A 20276-nucleotide genomic window follows, 5' to 3' on the forward strand; every position below is an offset into this window, starting at 1 on the left:
GCCCCTGAATCCCCGGAAGCCGGGTGGTGTGATCGGCTTTCCCGGCCAGCTGACAGTTGAATTTCCCGTTTGTTCCTGCGGTCTCTTCGCCCACGTTCACTACTGAACTCCGAGTCTAGTGACAAGTTTTGTGGACATAGTTAATCTGACTGTCTGTATGAGCCCACGTAAAGGAATATTTACTAAATCTGTTCGCCGCATTGCCTGCAACTCACCGAGAGACGGCAGCTTTCTACCTGTGAGTTTCCGCACACACACCCAACATCTCTGCAGCCTACCTATGGAGGGGCAGGGAGGGGGCAAAAAAATCAGAAAATAATCCTGTCATTCTTTAAAAGGTGAGATGGATGTCGCAGTGAGATCAAAACGGAGAATCCTAAGTACAGAAAAGTCAATTCACCAACACGTTTAATATCCACTGACCAAAATGTTGTCAGACATTTATAAGCATGTCTTAAATGTAATTCATCCTATTGACCTATACCTACTATCATTATCTCCTTGAAACAGAATTGGTTTAATATTAACGTTTAAAGCAGATATTTTGCATCTGTGAAGTCAGCCCTTGTCAGTTAACTAGCAAATTAGTCACAGATGCGAGTCTCATATGGTCCCTTTTTGACCTCATTATGAACATACTTAAGGGCACATTCATTTAACAAAAAGCTATTTATGTACTTATTTGTTTACAGAAGGGTTAGGTTCATTATGAGCCTTGGGAGATATCAGATAAAGATATTAAACACAGAAATAAATGTAACATTTTCTGTGGCTGTCATTTCCTTTATTATTATTATTATTATTGTTGTTGTTATTGTAATTTTTAGTATTGTTGCTTTCTTTTATTTGTTTATGTCGTATACATAGCAACACACGATTCCAAATATTGACCGGAAAAAAAAAGAAAACCACAAAACTTCAAAACACGGATTGAATTCCACATGGGAACCTGGATATCCATCTTATCCTTTCTTTTTTTTTTTTGGTCGGTCGACCGGGAGCTGGAGCCAGTCCCAGCTGACATTGGGCGAGAGGCGGGGTACACCCTGGACAGGTCGACCTATCACAGGGCTGACATAGAGAGACAAAGACAATCGAAGACAAAGTTTAGATTTAAATCAAATCAAATATAACAAATTATAAATAGCACGTGTTATGCGCTATTTATTATTTGCTTATTTATTTAGTCAAGGTGTTATGAATAAAATTCGAGTCAGGACGTATAACATAAAGTACTAAAGGTTTTGAACTTTAATTTATTAATGCTTTTAATTTTGCCACAGCATATCACTACTATAGGATTCTCGCAGACGGTCATGCTATGTAGTTTCCCTCTAAACATTTGGATATGATTTCTGCAGTGCTCTTCCATGAGGCTGCGGAGTCTGCTTTCATGATTGGCGGAGTGTGCGCACATTTCATTGCAGCTTGTCAACGCATCTTTCTCAGTCACCACCGGATGGGAGGAGAGGAGGAGGATAGGAGTGTTAGAGTGGGCAGGGAAGAAAGAGAGGGGGAGGCAAGAGGTGGAGGAGCGGTAGGTTAAGAAATAAAGGTGTAGCCTAATCCACGGAGACAATCAGCCGAGGGGATTCTTTCCACAAATGATTTTCACTGGGCTTAGCCGTTTATTCTAAGCAGAGTGATTAAGGAATCATCCACTGTTCCTGACGCGTAAGGCTGCCCCTTACGCCTTTTGGTCATCACCGCCGATAAAGGATGAGAGGCTTGATTATATAGCATAAATTAATAACAAAGTATCCTTACATTCCACAGTGAAGAAAGAGGAGGAGACAAAGTATGATCCGAGGATGATTTCTGCCAAGAAAACTCCGGAGAAGAGTCGTTATCCTATCCACTATTTGGTGTGGCACAACAAACACCGACAGCTGGAGAAAGAGCTTGCAACGAACGAGCAGGTGAGACAGAGAAGAGCGATCAAACACATAGATGTAGGCCCGTGTCTTTATTATAGGCGATTATACAGGCGTGTGGTTCCATAGATTTAATAGGTGGTGGTATAGATATCATCCATGGACCACATCATATAGGAGCCTGGTCAATAAATGGGAATAGTGCAGTTAATTATTATCTGAAGGGTGGAGGGAGACACTTGTAGACCATGTAATGAGACTCGAATTTAGACTATTTTCGTATTGTCATTCATTTTTAAATCACAGGCTGACATAACAGACTTTACATCTCAAGGATCCGTGTTATTTACTGCACTGGGGCTTGAAATATTCATCATCTCAGTAATTTTCAATATGCACGGGAAGTTGTATCAGGAGTTCATTCCTGGAAAATATCCAAGTGCAAATCACTGTAATTGCTGAGTCTGATTGTGTTGTGGCGTGAAGATATATGAGTGTGTGTCTGTGTGTGTGTGTGTGTGTGTGTGTGTGTGTGTGTGTGTGTGTGTGTGTGTGTGTGTGTGTGTGTGTGTGTGTGTGTGTGTTTGTCAGAGTCAGGGATGCTTTATGCCTGTGTGTAAGCAGCACTATTGCGTGATATACTCAAAACTGTAGGCTCTCCACCTTCCCACCTGCACCTAAACCATTTGTGAGTGGGTAAGACAAAGCAGATGCTAAGCATGTGGGTGAACAGTTGCTAACCACCACAGTAAATACAGTAATGGAACCATTAAGGTATTGTATTAGGTTTCCAGAGGAGATGTTTGTCATAATCAAAAGCATGGACAATTATTTTCACCCACTGGTAAAATTGGAGTACTTCAGCTTAGGGTGATGGACTCGATAATATGATAAGAATTACACTATTGTGTGTGTAAGAAAGAGAGTGACTATGCAAGAGCACGTATGCTTGTGAATTCAGTGTTTTTTTTCTTTTTTTTTTCTTTTTTGCAATTGTACTGAAGCACTTTGCCATTATATAAGAGACGCTCTGCAGGGAAGCAACTAAACAGATTTTTGAGTGTATGCATCATGCAGTGGTCTCAAAACATCACAGTTCCACACACATGTACACACACTTGCCCACGCATATTTATGCACACTTGCTTGTACATGCACGCCCTTACTTTCTTGTAGTTATACAATCATAACCAAAGAAGCCTTCTTTTTACACCAAAATGGTCAGTAATTCTCCCAAGGGCAATTGGTTCAACACAATCTATACATTTACAGTAAGGGAGTGTGGTAGGGTCATTTACCATTTAACCCCTTGACCATAATTCTCAACTGATCACACCTCACAGTGAAGAGGCTCTAAGAACCAACTAAGATCTCTGGTGTTCAAGTCACGGCCGGAGGTAACGTACTCTATTTCATAGAAAGTGGAGCTGGAAATGAACCATGAATGCTCCAGAGGCAGAGGAGCCAACAAATCCTTTTCAAACCCTTGTAGCTTTGCCATTGTTGAATACCCGTTTTCATACCCTTCTGGCTCATCACTACAATCAAAAGAACAGATGACCTCGCCCTGGTTCTTTGGTTTAGAATTCAATATTAAATGTATAGGTTCAATGTAGACTCCTCACAAAGATCCATCTTTAACCAGTGGCTACACAAGCTGCTTGGCCATTAACTAGTTTCTTGACAACCATTGAATGAATTGCCATGAAATTTGGTACGAAGCAGACAGTCGTGGTCCCTCGGAGGTGAATCCTATAACGACCTTGATGGTCTCCTGACATTTCGTCCAGGACCACCAACTGGACAAAATCCTAAACAGACCCAACACTTTAGCTAATTACAGGATGTCTTTAACACTAGCGACCAAGTTCCTAACTGCCTCAGCTCATCTTCAGTGTTTTACTGGACCATCTGTCAGCTTGGTCTCGCACACAGGTTACTTTGCTGCATTGTATGAAGATGCAGCATACACCCATAACGATGGGTGTGGCCTATTACTACATTTGGATCCTGAGTTCCAAGGTGGCGCCCTTTTATGAAACTGGCCCACAGCATATATGCCAAAAGAAGTTCTTCCTCTTCTTGGATGATATATCTATGTTAGTGTCACTTTTTCTGGCACAACCAACTTCTCTAAGAATGAACTCCCATGGTGAAAAAAATTCATAATGTGAAAATTAATAGTTGGACATGTGTCGAGGTTGAGGTATCCAGTCAACAGTTTTTCAGGCATTTTCTTTCTCATAACAACAGTCTATGCTTTGAGTCCTGTATATCTGTATCTACTATAGGGCATCTTTGGGTTTAATAAACATTTTTACCTTATTTTTCAACATGAAAACTACACCTCTATAGTAGCATTTTTTTGTAAGTATATCATAACTTTCAAAGCATGTATAAATAACTATTTTATAGAAAAGGCCTTTATACATAATTATACACTCCCCATCTTTTTATCCAGTAATGATATCCCGCTAATCCATGGTTATTTAGGTGCTGTTCTTGGTAATTAAAAAAAAAGTTTAATTTATTTCTACATCTGCCTTTATGCAGAATTGTTGACCTCTCTTCTTAGCAGTTATTAATACTCTATTGTTTTCAGTACCTCAAATGTACAACAAAATTAAATTGTAATTTGTGGGCTGCAATCTAAGGTGTTAATATAATATTAATTATTGACATGGACTTTAGGCAAACTTTAAGTAAATTTCACATCAAGTTCTGTAAACTGAAACTTTTGTCTGTGTTTGTTTTACACTGATAGACTCAATAAATTAGTCCTGTCAACGCCATAGTCATTCTTGTATCTATAAATATTTTATGATTGCTCTTCTGGCTGTGCTATTGAACAGAGGACCTTCATATCATATCATATCGTATTGCTGTTTTTATAAACTACGCCAAAAAGACTGCCTTGTAGTTCTTTTTCCTATATTGTATGAGAACAAACAAAAATCTGTTGAGCATCTCAAGTACCAAGGTGTTCAGAGTCAAAAAAGATTTGATGCTTATCCATAGTAATGGTGAATTAATCACTTCCCTTTTACTTGTGCTCGATAAGGACATATTTTTATAATAATTCTCAATGTAGATCTACACGGCAGTCTCGACCAACTATCGTGGCAAACAAATGTCATGCTGATATATTCTGTAATGTTGTTTAACACAGTAGAACCTGTCTGAAACATGTCCTTAAATCTAGGCAAAATTCAAACCTATGCCAACCTATACCATCTATTTCAATGAATCCCCTGGCTTCTTGATGATATTGGATTTCATAGGTGCCATACTTTTTACTGGAATATAGCTTAAAACTGTTTAACACTGTAAAATTAAGCACTTACAAAGTAGAGAGCAAAGAAGAGGCAGAAATGCACAAAATAAGACTCTTTCTATATTTCACAACAACCACTGTCCCTTGCTCTTTTCATGCCATCTCACTTTCCTAACCTGAAAACGCAGTTATCAGCTCACTCCGTTTGATGGCAGATCAGAGCAAGTTGTGAAGAGACAGGTAGTAAAATAAAGCAGGAAACGAAAGCCTCATTTCTGTCTTTTCACGTTCCCATGTCATTGTTGAAGAACTCCTGCTCAACCTCCTCTATAACTCTAACTAAAAACTACCTCTCGATCTCTTACTCTCTTGCTTATTGTCTTTGTGTTTGTGTGTGGGTGTATGCACATGTAAGTGAGCATCATGGTTTTGCATGTGTTGTATAAGCCAGTGTTTTTTTTTTTTTTTTTTTTTTTTGCATAGACAAACATTTTACACCCTACATGAATATATATTAGCTGCTACTAAACTAATAAAATAAGCGTTGCATTAGCATCAGATCCCAGAACTCATTTGACATTCAATTTATGACATACTTTAAATTATAAACTTGAGGCCCTATTTTATATGTGCAGTGCTGCTTAAACTAGGACAGCACACATACAACTTGCTTCAACCTCCAGCTTCTGTCAGTCACAAACACATGAAAACACACGCATACACGTGTGATGCTGGTGACAGGTGTCAGGATGCTTTCTGGATAACTGTGGCACTAACATGGCTCTGGTCGGTTCAACACATTTCAACAGCCCAGGGATTTTTTTATTAGCTGCAAGCAAGTGATGGAAGTTGAAAGCTGCATGAATGAGAACAAAGTTAACTGTTATTTAAATGTAAGATGTAAATCTTTCTAGTGCTTCTAAATTGCTGACTCTAGTAAATCAGGACACCAATATTACCTTGCCAAGTATGTCCAAGCCCTAGTTGGCCTGCCTGATCACATGGATTGACCTAGACTTATATTTGGATGCTCAGAATTGGATTATTGCTAACATGAAAATCAAGGCTACCAACCTACATTTCTAACTGACCTGCAGTGACAATATCCAGATAGGCCAAAAAAATGAAAGAAAACATGCAAGTTCAGTGAAGGTGGGGATTCTAATTATGCAAATATCAGTTCAACTGAAAATAAATATAGGATGAGGTGAATTGTGTATTGGTTTCATATCCCTCATTCCTTACATGTGTCAGTTTAGTCATAAGCTGACCTGTTTTTCGTCTACATATGATGGGCAAAGGTTTGTCGTAATTATTTAAACGTTACTTTTTACAAACACTGAACATTACTCTATTATTTTCTGATTATAGTACAAACAGTCTTCTATCAGCAGGTAAGGCAGTAAGCCCCTGAAGGAGTGAAGCCAAAATTAGGAGGCAGGTCTGGCACATTAAATCCAGTTCATGTAGTCCTTGATTGTCTAGTACTGTTTATTATAACAATATCAAGTTGTTGTTTTTGCTGGGTTTTTTTTGGATTGGATAGCCGACAGAAAGATCCTACCCACATAAACACATGTCAAACTGAAGTGAGTTCATGATCCAATTCTAGAGTGAGCAAAGACAGAGGCAGATTCCTATTATGAGCAACAGCCATGACGGAAAAAACAGGGGGAGCAGAGCAGAGGAAGAAGAATATTAGAGAGACATATGCATAATCCTTGTTGCACCAATATATTACAATACAGTGCATTGAGATAGTTTCTATGATATCACATGATAGGCATTAGGTTATCACATTATGGCCATGCTGTTACAGCCCAAGTAACAAAGGCAGTGTTGTGCAGATATTGCATGATAATGTTTGTTCTCTGATGAATTCAGTTTCGCTCAGCTGTGTAGGAACAGTACATATCTGAGCTCTGCATTATGCCACAGTAAAATAAAGGTAATTTAAAGCCATCACCATATCTGAGCTTTATAAAGCCTCCTGCCCTTTGGTGAAATGATGAGACTCATTTCATTTCACTACGTGCATGCATCAAATATCCGGCACTGTTTCTGATTGCACTGTTCTTTCCTTCCGTCACAACAGCGCGGTGGAAGGTTGGCGTGAGATGAGGCTGAAAGTATTTACTGTGGTATGGGAGTGTGGCACTCTCTGTAGGCCTCAGTGTTTGCCCAATGTTCTATAAGCAGCATGTAACAGATTGCATGTTCGAGTGAGTGATTGGAGCAGAAATGCTGCCACAACATGCTACAGTGAAATAATTGGTACATTGGATATCAATGTTACGATGCATAGCCAGAGAGAGGGAACCGAACATAGTAACAGGAGGAGTGGTTGAATAGATGCCAGAGATACACTGCTAACCACAGAGAAAGCACATGGGGATGACTAGTGAAATAAGAAGAATAACAAGCAGTGGATGATAAAAGAGGGGATGAGATTTCATCAGTTTTTAGCTGTTTTCACCAGAGTCATAAAACAAGGTGGATGTTAAGGAGAGAACTGACAGCCAGGTACGTAAAGATAGGTGAAATGGGAAGAGCAAGGAGGGAACATTCACTGATAGACTGAACCAAGGAGTGGGGGGCACAAACAAGGTGATGACGAGAGTGAAAACAGAGCAAAGAAAAGAGGAGAGGAGGTGGGGAGGAAATAATGACAGACATTGACCATGAACAGAATACGTCTGGGTTTGCACAGAGACGTAAAAGCACAGTGTGATTGAAAAAGAACAGGGCCATGTAAGGAGTAATGGTCTATCTCATGACAAAGGCAGGAAATGACACAAAGCTCTCTCTTTCTCTGTTGCTGCTCTCTGTCCTCTCTGTGTCTCTGTGTCTTACCACAGCTCTCTCTGTTTCCTTCAGTGCGTGGCTTGATTATGATGCCTTCGGCAAGGTGCTAATGTTAAATCAGCATTATAAAATCTTATGCTAGGTTGCTGGCTTGAGGGAACCAAGCCATAAATTAAGGCTCTCCTGTTCATTGCCTTCACTCTAGGCCTGAATCTTTACGCCAACCATCTGCTATCTGCCTGCACCTGTCTAGTGCAAGTGTCTTCCCTCTTCCCTGCTCCCCTTGTCCTTTCAACCTTCTTCCCCCTCTCTCCTCATATTACATCCATCCACTGTATAAAGTTTTCCTTATCTGCTATTCTTTACCTCCAATCATCCATCAATCAACCCCACTCTCAACCCTCTTTCTCTTAGTGTAATGTAACCCAAGTCCTTATTGCAGCACAGCAAAGCCACAAGGAGATGCCATGGGGGCTTGGGGTCAGATTAGTTAAGTTGCTGAAAGCTTTTGACAGAGAAAGAGACAGAGACACAGATTGGCAGTAATAGGTACAAAGGAAAGGGTTAGTGGTGATGAAATACAGGAGAAAAATGGTAAGAAAGAAATTAAGGTGGTGAGGAATGGAAAACAGATACATAGGGAATTGGAAACACGAGATTAGAAACCAGAAGTAAAGACCCGTGCAACAGACAGGATGCGATTACCAATGGCAGATGCAGGAGTCAAAATCATTCTGTTCATCACTCCTTGCTCTTCCTCGGAAATCATACATTTGATTCCTGTTTTACTGATCCTGTGAAAGTGCCCGCCCTCAGAATAGGCAAAATATCCCTATATCGGAATATTTTAACCACCATATTTGACTGTTTGTTTTATGCACTGTTTTACTCTTCCATGCAGTTTTGTGGGTCACCCAGCATCTCAGAAGAGGTCAACATCACCCAGGCTATGCACAGCATGGCAGCAAACGTCCTGACCTCAACCTGGGACATTGTCAATACCTTGAACAGCTCCTGAGCCGTGTTATCATAAAGAGTCTAAAGGGTCAGATCCCATTACTTCGGTAGAGGTCAATTTGATAGCAAACATAGGGGAACATTATCTGATGAGGTTGGTGATCCAGAATTTAGAAACAGGTTGCTTGTTGAATCAGATTTAATTATTAGGAATTCATATTTCTAAGCCACCTTTGAAAAAGTTTATGCAGGAAAGAAAACTGTCTAGTTGGTGATTTTCCTCAACTTTATCTGCTTGCGACATCCGTTGTGCATCAGTCTAAAGTAATATTGGTGCTAGATTGGACCATGGGTGGAAAAAGAGAGTTAAGCCTTAAAGTGAGGCTTGCAATTAACCAGTCAGTTCTCCGCCCAGTTCACACCTTTGGTCATTTGCTATGTATTCTCTAAGATCCATTGCGATCTCCCTGCTATTGCCTAGTAAAAGTACTACTAGTCTGCTATAATTGCCTATATGCCTTGAAAAGGACCAGTAGCTAGCAGATAGATGAATGGATAGATATTTGCCTTATCCTAAAGGTTTAGAGTTTTTTTGTCACTGAAGAAGTGGTTTGGTAACTGCAACTCTTCCAGGCTGCAGTGTGTTGCGCTCTTGGCAGCTGTCTGCAGCTAAAGGTGTAGCCCTTCAAAATAGCCAAGATTAAGTATGGTCCTTTTATATTTTTGTAAACAACTTGCACTATAAGTATAGCAATGGCAAATAGAAGACCATGTATATATGGTTAGTATTTTATATTATTAAAATGCCAAAATTATTCACACCTTAATTCATTTGTATTTTAATCATTAATTACATACCTGTACATATTTGAATTTATGTATGAATATACTTTTTTTTCTCAGATTGTTGCATAAAATTGTCTGTGTTAGATTGTAACAGTTTTTGGTGGTGGACTTGAAGGCAAACAGATGTTTTAAATACCTCCAGACCTCTGGGCTACAGTGTATAGTGCTTATGCAAGTCTATATATTTTCAAATGTGATGTAGAAAATGACCCTGAATCAATACACTGACATTTCTAAATGTATGGATTTGTCCAGCTGCTTTTCCCCTCAGTTTCAAGGTGAAATGCTAAGTATGTTAGCAACCCATTTTAGCATAACTGAGGCACTTGAGTTTATCAGCTTGCCAAGTTCAAATACCTTACATGACATAATGCAAACAAATACATTTAAAACATTGTGATATCTGTTTAATGTGACCTGCACATCTTCCGGCACTGAAATGCTAAATGCGACAGAGAAAATTACCCTATGATTTCATTATCCACTCAGGCTGAGCCCAACCATTTCTTTCCAGACCACTGGGTTTATCTGAGATTGCTACATAATTCACATGCTCACAGACACACACATACACACTGTGATGTTTAATTCCAATAGGTTACGCCTGCTACATTATGTGATTATTCTCTTTTATAGCATTTTCACTGTTTGCTTCATTCAAACAAAAATTTCGCTCTCTCCATCTGTGAGTGTGCTTGCATCTTAATTAGTGTGAGGAGTGAGAATAAGTGCTCACTCTCTCTCTGTCGGCCTGCATGCATGTCTTTCCTGGTGTTTTGGTGTGGTCTGTCAGCTCACTGCAACAAACAGGTGCCAGCACCTTTAGATAAACATCAGAAAGCTCTCTCTTTGCTGCTGTTGCCATTCTGACAGGTCCATCATCATCGCATCCATTTGAGCTTTCTCTATTGCCGCCTGTGTCTTTCTGTGTCTCTGCCTATCTATCTGTAGGGATTGGGGATATGGTAAATAGACAAAGTACAGTGAAACAGAGAAACATTAAATATGCTGGAATGTAGTTCAGCATTTTCAATTGATGATTTGATATATTTGGTCTTATTTCCACTGCTCGAATTCACAGTCCTTTAAGTGGAAAGAAGAGGAAATTAATCTTTGCTGCGTTAAGATGAGTATGAGACGTTGCAAGAGGTTATGTTATTCTTCTGCAGGGTTATCATCACCATTTGTTTTGTTCCCTCTATCATATGTGATGCAGGTTTTGTGCTGTTCTTTTATTTCTGAAGCAGTGTCATGATGAAAATGGATCATGAGTTTCATGGCAGCCTAGTGTTTATCAAAGTCTCCTCTGGATGGAGAATCACAGAGGCAAGGGGGGGGGGAGTTATTTTTACACTCCTCCCTCCCATCGCCACCTCTGCTCCTGTGTGCCCAATGCACAAACATTTTGGGGAAGCTGCTGTATACGTATATGCACAATTGTGTATATGTGTGTGTGTGTGTGTGTGTGTGTGTGTGTGTACCGTGTTTGCATGAAAGATTGATGTCGGCCTAAGTACCTGCCAAGCTGCATCAGGCCAGGCATACACTGACGGGGGGGGCAGATACCTCAGATAGAGATGCCTATCAATAATGCAACCTCCACTAAGCTCACTATTGAGGGAGGGCAAGATGGGAATGATTTTATGAAATGGAGGGATGGAAGGAGAGAATAACTAGGATAGAGTTTGATTTTAAGACTTGGGTATGGGCTAAGGAAAGACAGAGAAGAGAAAGAGGTAGGGAACACAGAGACAGAGATGAAATAAAGAGTTAATGGTGCAAAAGAATAAATTGTGATGGTAACAAAGAAAAGCAAAATAGAGGACAGAAATACAGATATGTAAGAAAAAGTCAAATAAAAAATAGTGGTGGAGGTGTTAAAGAAGTTTTAGAGTAATAAAGGAAGAAGGCACATAAGAATGGAGAAGATAAATGGAGGCTAAAAAGGGAATATGTGAATACTGTGCTTCCATTATGTCCAAATTGTATGCAAACACATGCAGAGCTGCCACACTGATTAAAAAAAAGAAATTCTTACATCTCATTAAAAATTCAAAGTTTTCATCTCACTACAAGGAACTACACAGATCAGCAACAATCTATAGATCTATCTATCTATCTATACCACAGATATATACACAAACACACACACCCACCCAAAGACACACACATACATATATATGTATGTATGTATGTATGTATGTATATATATATATATATGTATGTATGTATATATATATATATATATATACACACACATACACACAAGGAGTACAGACTCTCACTGAGGAAATCATGCAACATTATAACGTAGCTTTCTTTCTGTGGTTGAACAACAGAATGGACAAACTGCATTGCAGTTTCTGCATACTAATGACAATGTCATCTGTATTCCGTAGAAAAAGCAATATGTTAGATGCTAGTTCTAAAAGGAAGTCGATTAGCTAATTGAAATGGCCACACTCCCCCATCTCTGCAGTAGCAGCAACAACACAATTTTAATTATTATATAATTACGGCGTCTGATATGGATTATGATTATATTATTATTTTGCATTTGGGGAAATAAGCTTAGTCGCATTCTATCCAAGAGTTACATAAGAAGATTGATATCACTCTCATGTCTGTATTGTAAATATGCAGCTGTAGTGTAGTTTAAACAAACGAGAAATAACATGTTAATAAGTGAGCTTGAGAGGTACTGGTAGGTGAATTTTATTTATTTGAAACAGAACCAGGCTAGCTGTTTCCCTCTGTTTCCAGTCTTTTTGCTAAGCTAAGCTAACTGGCTACTGGCTGTATATTTAGCAACATGCATGAAAGTGGTATCAGTCTTCTTATCTAATTCTTGGGAAGAAAGCAAAATTTCCCAAACTGTTTTAACTATTCTTTTAACTCTCCAGTGAATTGTGAATTTTATTTTACAAGATAGCTTCAGCTTAAAAAACCTATGAGTTATATACTGTGTGAGTATATGACTGTCCAGGATCAGAAATAATGTGTGGTTTTATCTGCTTACAATTAGAAATATTAGATACTTTACTTTACTGTTACAGGTGTTCTTCTTATAATGAGAAAACTTTTATTGTCATGAGATACTTCTTTTCCATTTTAACAAAATTGAGTTTTGTCCTAATGGAGAAAAGGTTTTTAGTTTCGTCGTACTTGGCTTTTTTTTTGCTGAAGGCATGTTGACATTTTATAGTAGGAAAAGCAGAGGTGTAAATAATAAAATCAATAATGCCTGAAATCCATTTAGCTGGCATTGTAAATGGTAGGTCACTGTAACAATGTTATGTATTACTTGGACACTTGAATAGAACAGAGCCATCGTTAATGTCATTAGTTATAACCATTAACACCTGTGCTTTTCCTACAATGGCAAGTTAAAATGTCTGCTGCGGAAAAGGCCTATCAGATACATTGTCATTAATTCAATACATCCTTCAATTTACATCAAAATGTTAAAAATAAAATTCATGTTTGCTTTGGAAAGGAATTTAATTTAGCGCTCTGCTAGATGTACTCTGTCTGTAGTAAAGATAAGAAACATCTGTTATCAAACTTTGCCAAAATTCAGTTGTTATAATACATTAAACCAATTCTTCAGCCAATTAGCCAGTTTCATATTTCAGTAACTGGTAAAAGTTGTTGTCCGAACATTTTTCAAAATCTTCATCTAGCCAGAAATGTTCTACCGCACATAATGCGTTAGCATCCATGTGTCACGCCCTCCACCATGGAGGGACTTTATGTGACCACAGTATGCCCTCTGCTGTGATTTCATTATCCAGTGAAGAGTGAGAGCCAAGCGACGTGGATGACATAATGTCCCTACTGTAACTACCGAGCCAAGTCAAACAAGGCTAATAAGACTGCCCCGTGTGTGTATGTGTGTGCAAGAGAGAGTGTATGGCCCATTAGCTCTAAAGAACTATCTCCTCCAGAGTTCCTGTTTTGCTAATGGGAGAGGAGAACTCAGAGTGTTCTTTATCATGATTTAGTTCTCGCTTTATGTGTATGTGTGAGTGAATATGTGTGTGTGTGTGTGTGTGTGTGTGTGTGTGCGTTTGAGTGCATGCTTTATTTTTCAACCGAATATTGCTCACATGTGAATGAGTAAGTATGTCAGCATGTCTGCAGGTCACTGTGTAGCGCAGGGAGGACATAGTTCTGAGTGGACTTAAGTGGTGCTGCTATGTCATTGTTAAGCGTGTGTGTGTGCCGCTAATGTTACTGTGTTGCTATTAAGCACATCGTAATGCTCGATTAACCGCTGCTTGCCCACACATCCCCTCCTTTTGTCCATCAATAAAGTTCGTACTGTTTTGAATTTAATCTAGAGCTCACAGTGTAAATTATAAGTATCTACATGCTCTTTTCCCTCCGACTGCCGTCTGTCACCTTATACAATTTCTCCCTGTCCCGGCTACTTCTGATGCAAATTGGACCAAATGAACAGAAGCAAATCACTGAGGCTGCTGTTTGAGACTGTCACTGTTTTCTGATAGCGCTGCAAGGTGTCATCACAGCAAATTTCTCACATACTGGCCCGTGTTGATTTGAAAATGTGAAAGGGGGGTATGTGCCGTACTGCAGTGTTGGTTACCCATCATAAGTAAGGACAACTGGTGATGGAGAGGTTGCTGAGTTAAAAATATCAATCAACATTGGAGATGCCTGGCGCCTTGAAACATCTGTTTGCCTTTGAGCAATGCATTAAAAAGTCCAGGGCTGACAGTGAAGGTGCTGAGAAACTCCTTGGTGAGAATATATGTGTGGAAGCAGGTTTATGATGCTCTCACTTAACAAGTTCTGACTTTGAATAATGTCAGAAAGAAAGAATAAGGCTAACAGTGAAACATCAAGAAGCTGGTGTGCACTCGATAACATTTCAGGGTTTAATTTGTCATACTTATTTGGACTGACTTGCATTGACCAAGAAAATGGATGTAGTAAATAACACTGTGTGCCTAGTGGTATAATGCATCACAGAGAAGTGCTATAGGAAAAAATGTAGCCAAGGAGGCAGGTAATATATTCTCCTGTTCTTGCTTTTTTTAAGACAGGAGCTACATAAGTTGGGGAGAAGGGAACTGAAGCTACACTTCAGTGGATTATTCTGTTGTCACCCTGTCTTCCTGTGTTATATAGTGTACATACTGTTTTCTGGCTGCATCCTGTACTCTCCCCAACCTGTCTTCCCACTTTCTCTTTCACTTTGCAATAACCCCACTGCCATCCTTTCTTGACTTTCCCTCCCTCTCTTTCTGTCTCCTCACACGTCACCACGTATTTCTGTTTATCCTCACCCTTCTTAGCATCCCTCTTTCAACATTCTCCCCCTCTCCTCTCCAGCTCCCCTTGTATCTTTTTGCCGCATTTCAACCACTCACCCTCAGCTCTTGTATTCAGAGTAATTGAAATGGAGTACAGCTGTAAAATAAGCTTTAACTGATAATCACCAACATTACAAGCAGCCACTTAAAGGGGGAGCAATGGGATGAAGTGACAGCTGTGAGACAGTACAAGTGCCATCAGAAGACAAAAATGAAAGGAGAGCCAATGGCTCTTTTTTCTCTTCCGGCCCTTCTGTCTCTTCATCCTTCTTTACCATCAGCTTATTCAAGTCTCTCTGTTGCTCCCTTTTTTTCTACCTTTCAAGTGCTTACGACATATGTGAAGGCTTTCTTTCCAAAATACCACACCCATTTTGGGGGAAACGTTTTCCAAGGCTTACTATTAATATTCAGTCGTAGGTTTTACCTCTCTGACTCATGTTATTTAAATGATGGACACCTTATTTTAGAGTTAAAAATTCCTCCTGCGACTTCTCATTTATGCTGCCTAAACACGTTTTCTGCATGCACACACATTCCCACACAGCACTTCATCCTATACCTGGAGTCCGTTCACTATGTAGTGCACACAAAGAAAGCTGACTGCTCGCTTTCTTCCCCTGCGTTGCTATGACACTCCATACCTCTGTTCCCCAGCCTCCATGGCCCCTGAGGGACACCCCCATGTTGTTGTCTCCTTCAGCTCCCCTCTCCTCCCTTATGTCTTTCTCTTTCTGTTCTCTTTCCTCACCTCTCCCCGTATCTCTGTTTCCCTTAGCCGTTATTTGCAACAGCAGTCTGTCGCTCTTTTCTTTTTCCCTCTCTCTCCATCTTTGTAACATGTTACAGTTGTTGCTGACAGGCAGTTTCTTACAATAGAAATTTCTCTACCCACATTATTTGTGTCTGTCTCTGCCTCTTACTCTTTCTCTTCAGGGCTGCTTTTGAAAGCGCTGTGCAGAGCAGAGAGTTGTTAACCAGAGAGTTGAGAGTTCTTGTGTGTGTGAGGCTTTTTATGTGTATCTTTGTGTCTGTATTTGCATTCATACCCTTCTCTGTGTTTGTGTGGTTTTTCTCATTTCACTTGCACATAGGAGAAACACAACGCTGCAGTAGCTGACTGATAATGTAACTGCCAAGTCTTTCTGACTGTGTTCTGTTTTTCAGAGCGTAATAGTTAACCTGTGTTCGACAGTAGCTGCCATTCATTTCTATTATGATATTTTACTCTGAGCACGGGGAACATTCTGGACAGCTTCTGCTTATTGAGTTGCACTTTTTTTTGTTTGGTCTATTCTCATTTGCTTAAAAATGAATCTTCAATGAATTTCCTCCCTGTCCATTGCTTCGATATAAGGATTTATGTGGATCAATAAGTGCTCAGACCTTCCCCCCAGTATCCACTTGCTCAACTATACAGTATTTCTGATAAATTGTTCGTGCTGATATTATATACACACTATGAAAAAAAACAACTAAACCACTCACAGAGTTCTCCAAACGGTCTCATTTCTTCTTCTTAAGGTATTTATTATAATGCTGTTTCTAAGCCATGCCTCTTAATTAGAATTCAAGCCTGCAACTGATTGACAGAACTGACCTTGGATCAGCCTACACCTTGGGTAAGTGGCTGTCAGCAGCTCTGTTTAAGTGGATGGTAGATCTGAGATCAGTGTTGTAAAAGTTGCTGAATTTGAAGGATCACACTAGAGAAAGAGGCAACAAAACAGTGGTGGATTGACCAGCCTGGGGAATAGACAGAGAGAGGGATGTGCAGTTTCATGCAGAGCAATATAGCTAGCAGCTGATTTAATCAAATGATTTGTAAAGAGAGATGACATCTCATTATGTGTACCAGCTCCATAGCTCATGTAGTGATAAACAGGTTGTAAGTAATGTGGGCACCGTTGCTGTTTGACACGGCAACACTTGCTGCATCGACTGATTCTTGCTGATCAATTAAGACACGTTCCTCTGTCTATATGACACTGCAGAATGGGTGGCAGATGGTGCCAATAACCAGTGACTCATCCAGTAATTTTTTTCAACATACCTGGACTGGCATGCCTATAAATACATGTGAAGACCTTCAATAAACCAGTTCTTTCCAACCTTGTTTCATTATTTGGCTCACATATCTGTGATGTATATAAATCAGATGATACATGGCATGCTATGTATTTGTTGGAGTGGACGTTTTCCCCTTGGCATAATGCCTACAATCCAGTAACGCTTTCTAATTTCAAAGAAGTACCTTATGAGCCTTATAGCTGTCGCCACGATTTCAGTCTTTATGCTAAGCTAATGGCCGATTCAAATGCTGGCCCTAGCTACATATTTAGCTTACAGACATCTACTCATCAAACACTGCTCAAGAAAGCAAACAAGTGTTCTTCCAAAGATGACAAACAATTTCTTGACGTGAAAAAACATGTTGCAGGGCTCAAAATTTCACACACACGATTTTTCAAAAACTTGGCCTGGCATGGCTTAATAACACCCTTTTTCCCTTTATTTGTTTGTTTCAAAGATGCACCAAAAGCCAGAGACATCAATACGTTAGTATTCTGAGCATCTAAAATGATCTGTAGCTGTCTTCGAAATATCTTTTGGTATGTCTGAAAGGGTTTTAAAAGCCGACTGCAATAATTATTTTTAATTCAGGGCATTAGACCAAGGGTATGATTGATATAAAAGATTAACACTAATGTAATATGGCTGTCAAATGAGGTCTTGTTGACATGGTTCTAAATACAGAGTTGAGCTGAAAGCTGAAGTGACGTCTCAAGCATTAATTATGCTTTTTTCGTTCAGCAGTGCTTTTCAGACTAAAACAGTTACACGTGGTCAGAAGAGGAAAAAACATGCATGTCACACAGAGGCTGTAGGTTTTATTCTTTGCTGACACAGCATGTAGAGGAGAGTGCTGCTTATTTACTATACCTGCTCACATTTCCCTGGCAGGATTCAGACTAGCAACCTTCTCTGAACCTCAGACGAACTGTATGTTCCAAGTTTTAAAGACTAGCAGACAGAAGGCTACATAACAAAAGCACTAGGTATGGAGACCTGGTTCAAAAAGCGGTTCAGTGCTGCCTATGTTTAGCTAAACCCATTCCATCCCAGCCAAGGAAATAATGGGATACAGGAATGCAGCACCCAGCCATGTTGGAGTGGTGACAGATCAATTAGCACATGTCACTGTCCCTCTCACCATCTCTATTGTCATTGTCAAAGTTTTCATATTATATTTTTTTGTCCCTCTTCCCCCTCTATCTGAGCAAGTAGAGTACTACAATGGCACACAATTAACCCCGATTTCCTCTCCTCCTACTTAATTTCTTTCTATCTGCTCTTCTTTCCTTTTTGTTTGTTCCCCTCCGTTATACTCTCCCCTCTCTATGACTCAAAATTTCTCTTCCCTTTTTCTCCTCTGCTTCCATCCAGACTGATTTAGAGTCTCTGGACCCTCGTGGTCGGACTCCTCTCCATCTGGCTGTCACACTGGGCTACCTGGAGTGCACCAGGGTCCTGCTGCAGCATGGAGCTGACGTTAGCAAGGAGAACCGTAATGGATGGACAGGTGAGTGTGTGAGTGTGTACTTGTTCTTCTATGATTGTGAGGACCAGTTTGAGCTATAAAATCTTATGGAGTGAGGACAATTTTGCCGATCCACAAGCCTTAAAAGGGCTGTGTGAGGGTTTTAGGGTTCAGGTAAGAACTAGGTTTAGGTTAGGGTTGAGAAGGGTTGCGGTTAGGCATTCAGTTGAGATGGTTAAAGGGCAATGCATTATGTCAATGAGTGAGTGTGTGTGTGTGTGTGTGTGTGTGTGTGTGTGTGTGTGTGTGTGTGTGTGTGTGTGTGTGTGTGTGTGTGTGTGTGTGTGTGTTAAGTTGTGGTAGCGTGCGTAATGTACAGTATACATAGGGCGTTATTGGGTTGTGTGTTGGGGGTTTTGAGTGTGTTTCCAAATAAAGGAGCTTCATGCTGTATTTTATACAATAATACAGTATATTGTTGTCAAACTAATTATGACAGTGTGGTATAATTAGAGTAAACGATGAGACCACGGTGGAGATGAATGGTAGTTCTCACAGTAGTGGTTAAAAATTATGAACACATTTTCTGTGAACTCTTTTACCTCCTCTGGAGGATAAAAATGTTAAGAATTTATGCAGGTAAATGTTAAAGCTGGCTCTAAATGCACTAGAAGTCTCCACACAGAAATACAGATTTCCCACAGTCTGACCTGTTACCAAGAAACAAATCAGAAGCTGATAAGTATCAAGTAACTGTAGTTTCTGAATAACTAGTTCCTGATTTGTTCCTTTCTCATCTCTTTTGTGTACCTTTATTGTATAGTGGTACCATTTATTGATGTTAAAATGCTACCTGGAGCACCTTTGAATTCTCCCAGGAATGCAAGTCTAATTGAGAAGACCAACTGGAAGTGAAAAAACGAACATCTCCCTGTTCTGCACCAGGCTGTGTGGGTCTCCACACTCACTCTATGGATGTGAATGTGGATAAGCAAGTGTTGATACCGTCAAATTCTTCAATGTTATGAGCCACAGCCATGAGCAGTGTTCAGACCAAACACCTATACATCAACCACAGAAACCTCTGATAACGAGTTGACAAAGGACTACTAAGCAGTATTCCTGGTTGGTCTGTTCTGTGATGTGTTATAGTATTCAAAGTAAAAAGAAATTATGTTCTGCTCTTGCATGTTTGCAGACCAGAAGAGTTTAATATGCCATACATAGCCTGTCATTTGCAGTAACCCAGTGAAAAACCCAATCACAAATGGCCTGAAATGCTTTAGTTTTGGTAGTTTTGGCCACCATAAGAGGACTATAATAATATATAATGTATGATATATCATACACTATATTTGAAAAATAGTCCACAATAATGTTTTCCACTGGCTCTATTTTACATGGGCCCTGATGAGTTTAGCATAGTTCTGGCCTCTTGAAAAAACAAACCACTTGTGATGCTTCTCTTCAACACCTCTTTCGCAGAACAAAAGTGTCCTCTGCCAGACATCTCGTCTCTGCTGGCACTGTGCAGTGTAGTTGGGAATAAGGTCTCGCAATGAGAGACTGAGCATGAAATCAATTACATTTTTTAACCTTGAAATTATATTGGCTGTTATAATATCCTTTACTGGAGTCCA

The 20276-nt window shown here is 39.7% G+C and overlaps 1 protein-coding gene across 1 annotated transcript in view; it reads left to right on the forward strand.

The window, feature by feature from the left end:
* Positions 1-117: 117 nt before the first annotated feature.
* The window catches only part of ankrd13b (ankyrin repeat domain 13B), a 42016-nt gene continuing 21857 nt past the window's right edge, over positions 118-20276 (forward strand). The window contains exons 1-3 of the mRNA XM_040131033.1: positions 118-238; positions 1777-1919; positions 18543-18678. Coding sequence (XP_039986967.1) covers positions 1812-1919; positions 18543-18678 — 244 coding nt within the window. The 5' untranslated portion in view covers positions 118-238; positions 1777-1811. The remainder of the gene's footprint in view (positions 239-1776; positions 1920-18542; positions 18679-20276) is intronic.

This window comes from Xiphias gladius, chromosome 7 (assembly GCF_016859285.1).
Source record: "Xiphias gladius isolate SHS-SW01 ecotype Sanya breed wild chromosome 7, ASM1685928v1, whole genome shotgun sequence".
Classification (NCBI taxonomy): Eukaryota; Metazoa; Chordata; class Actinopteri; order Istiophoriformes; family Xiphiidae; genus Xiphias; species Xiphias gladius.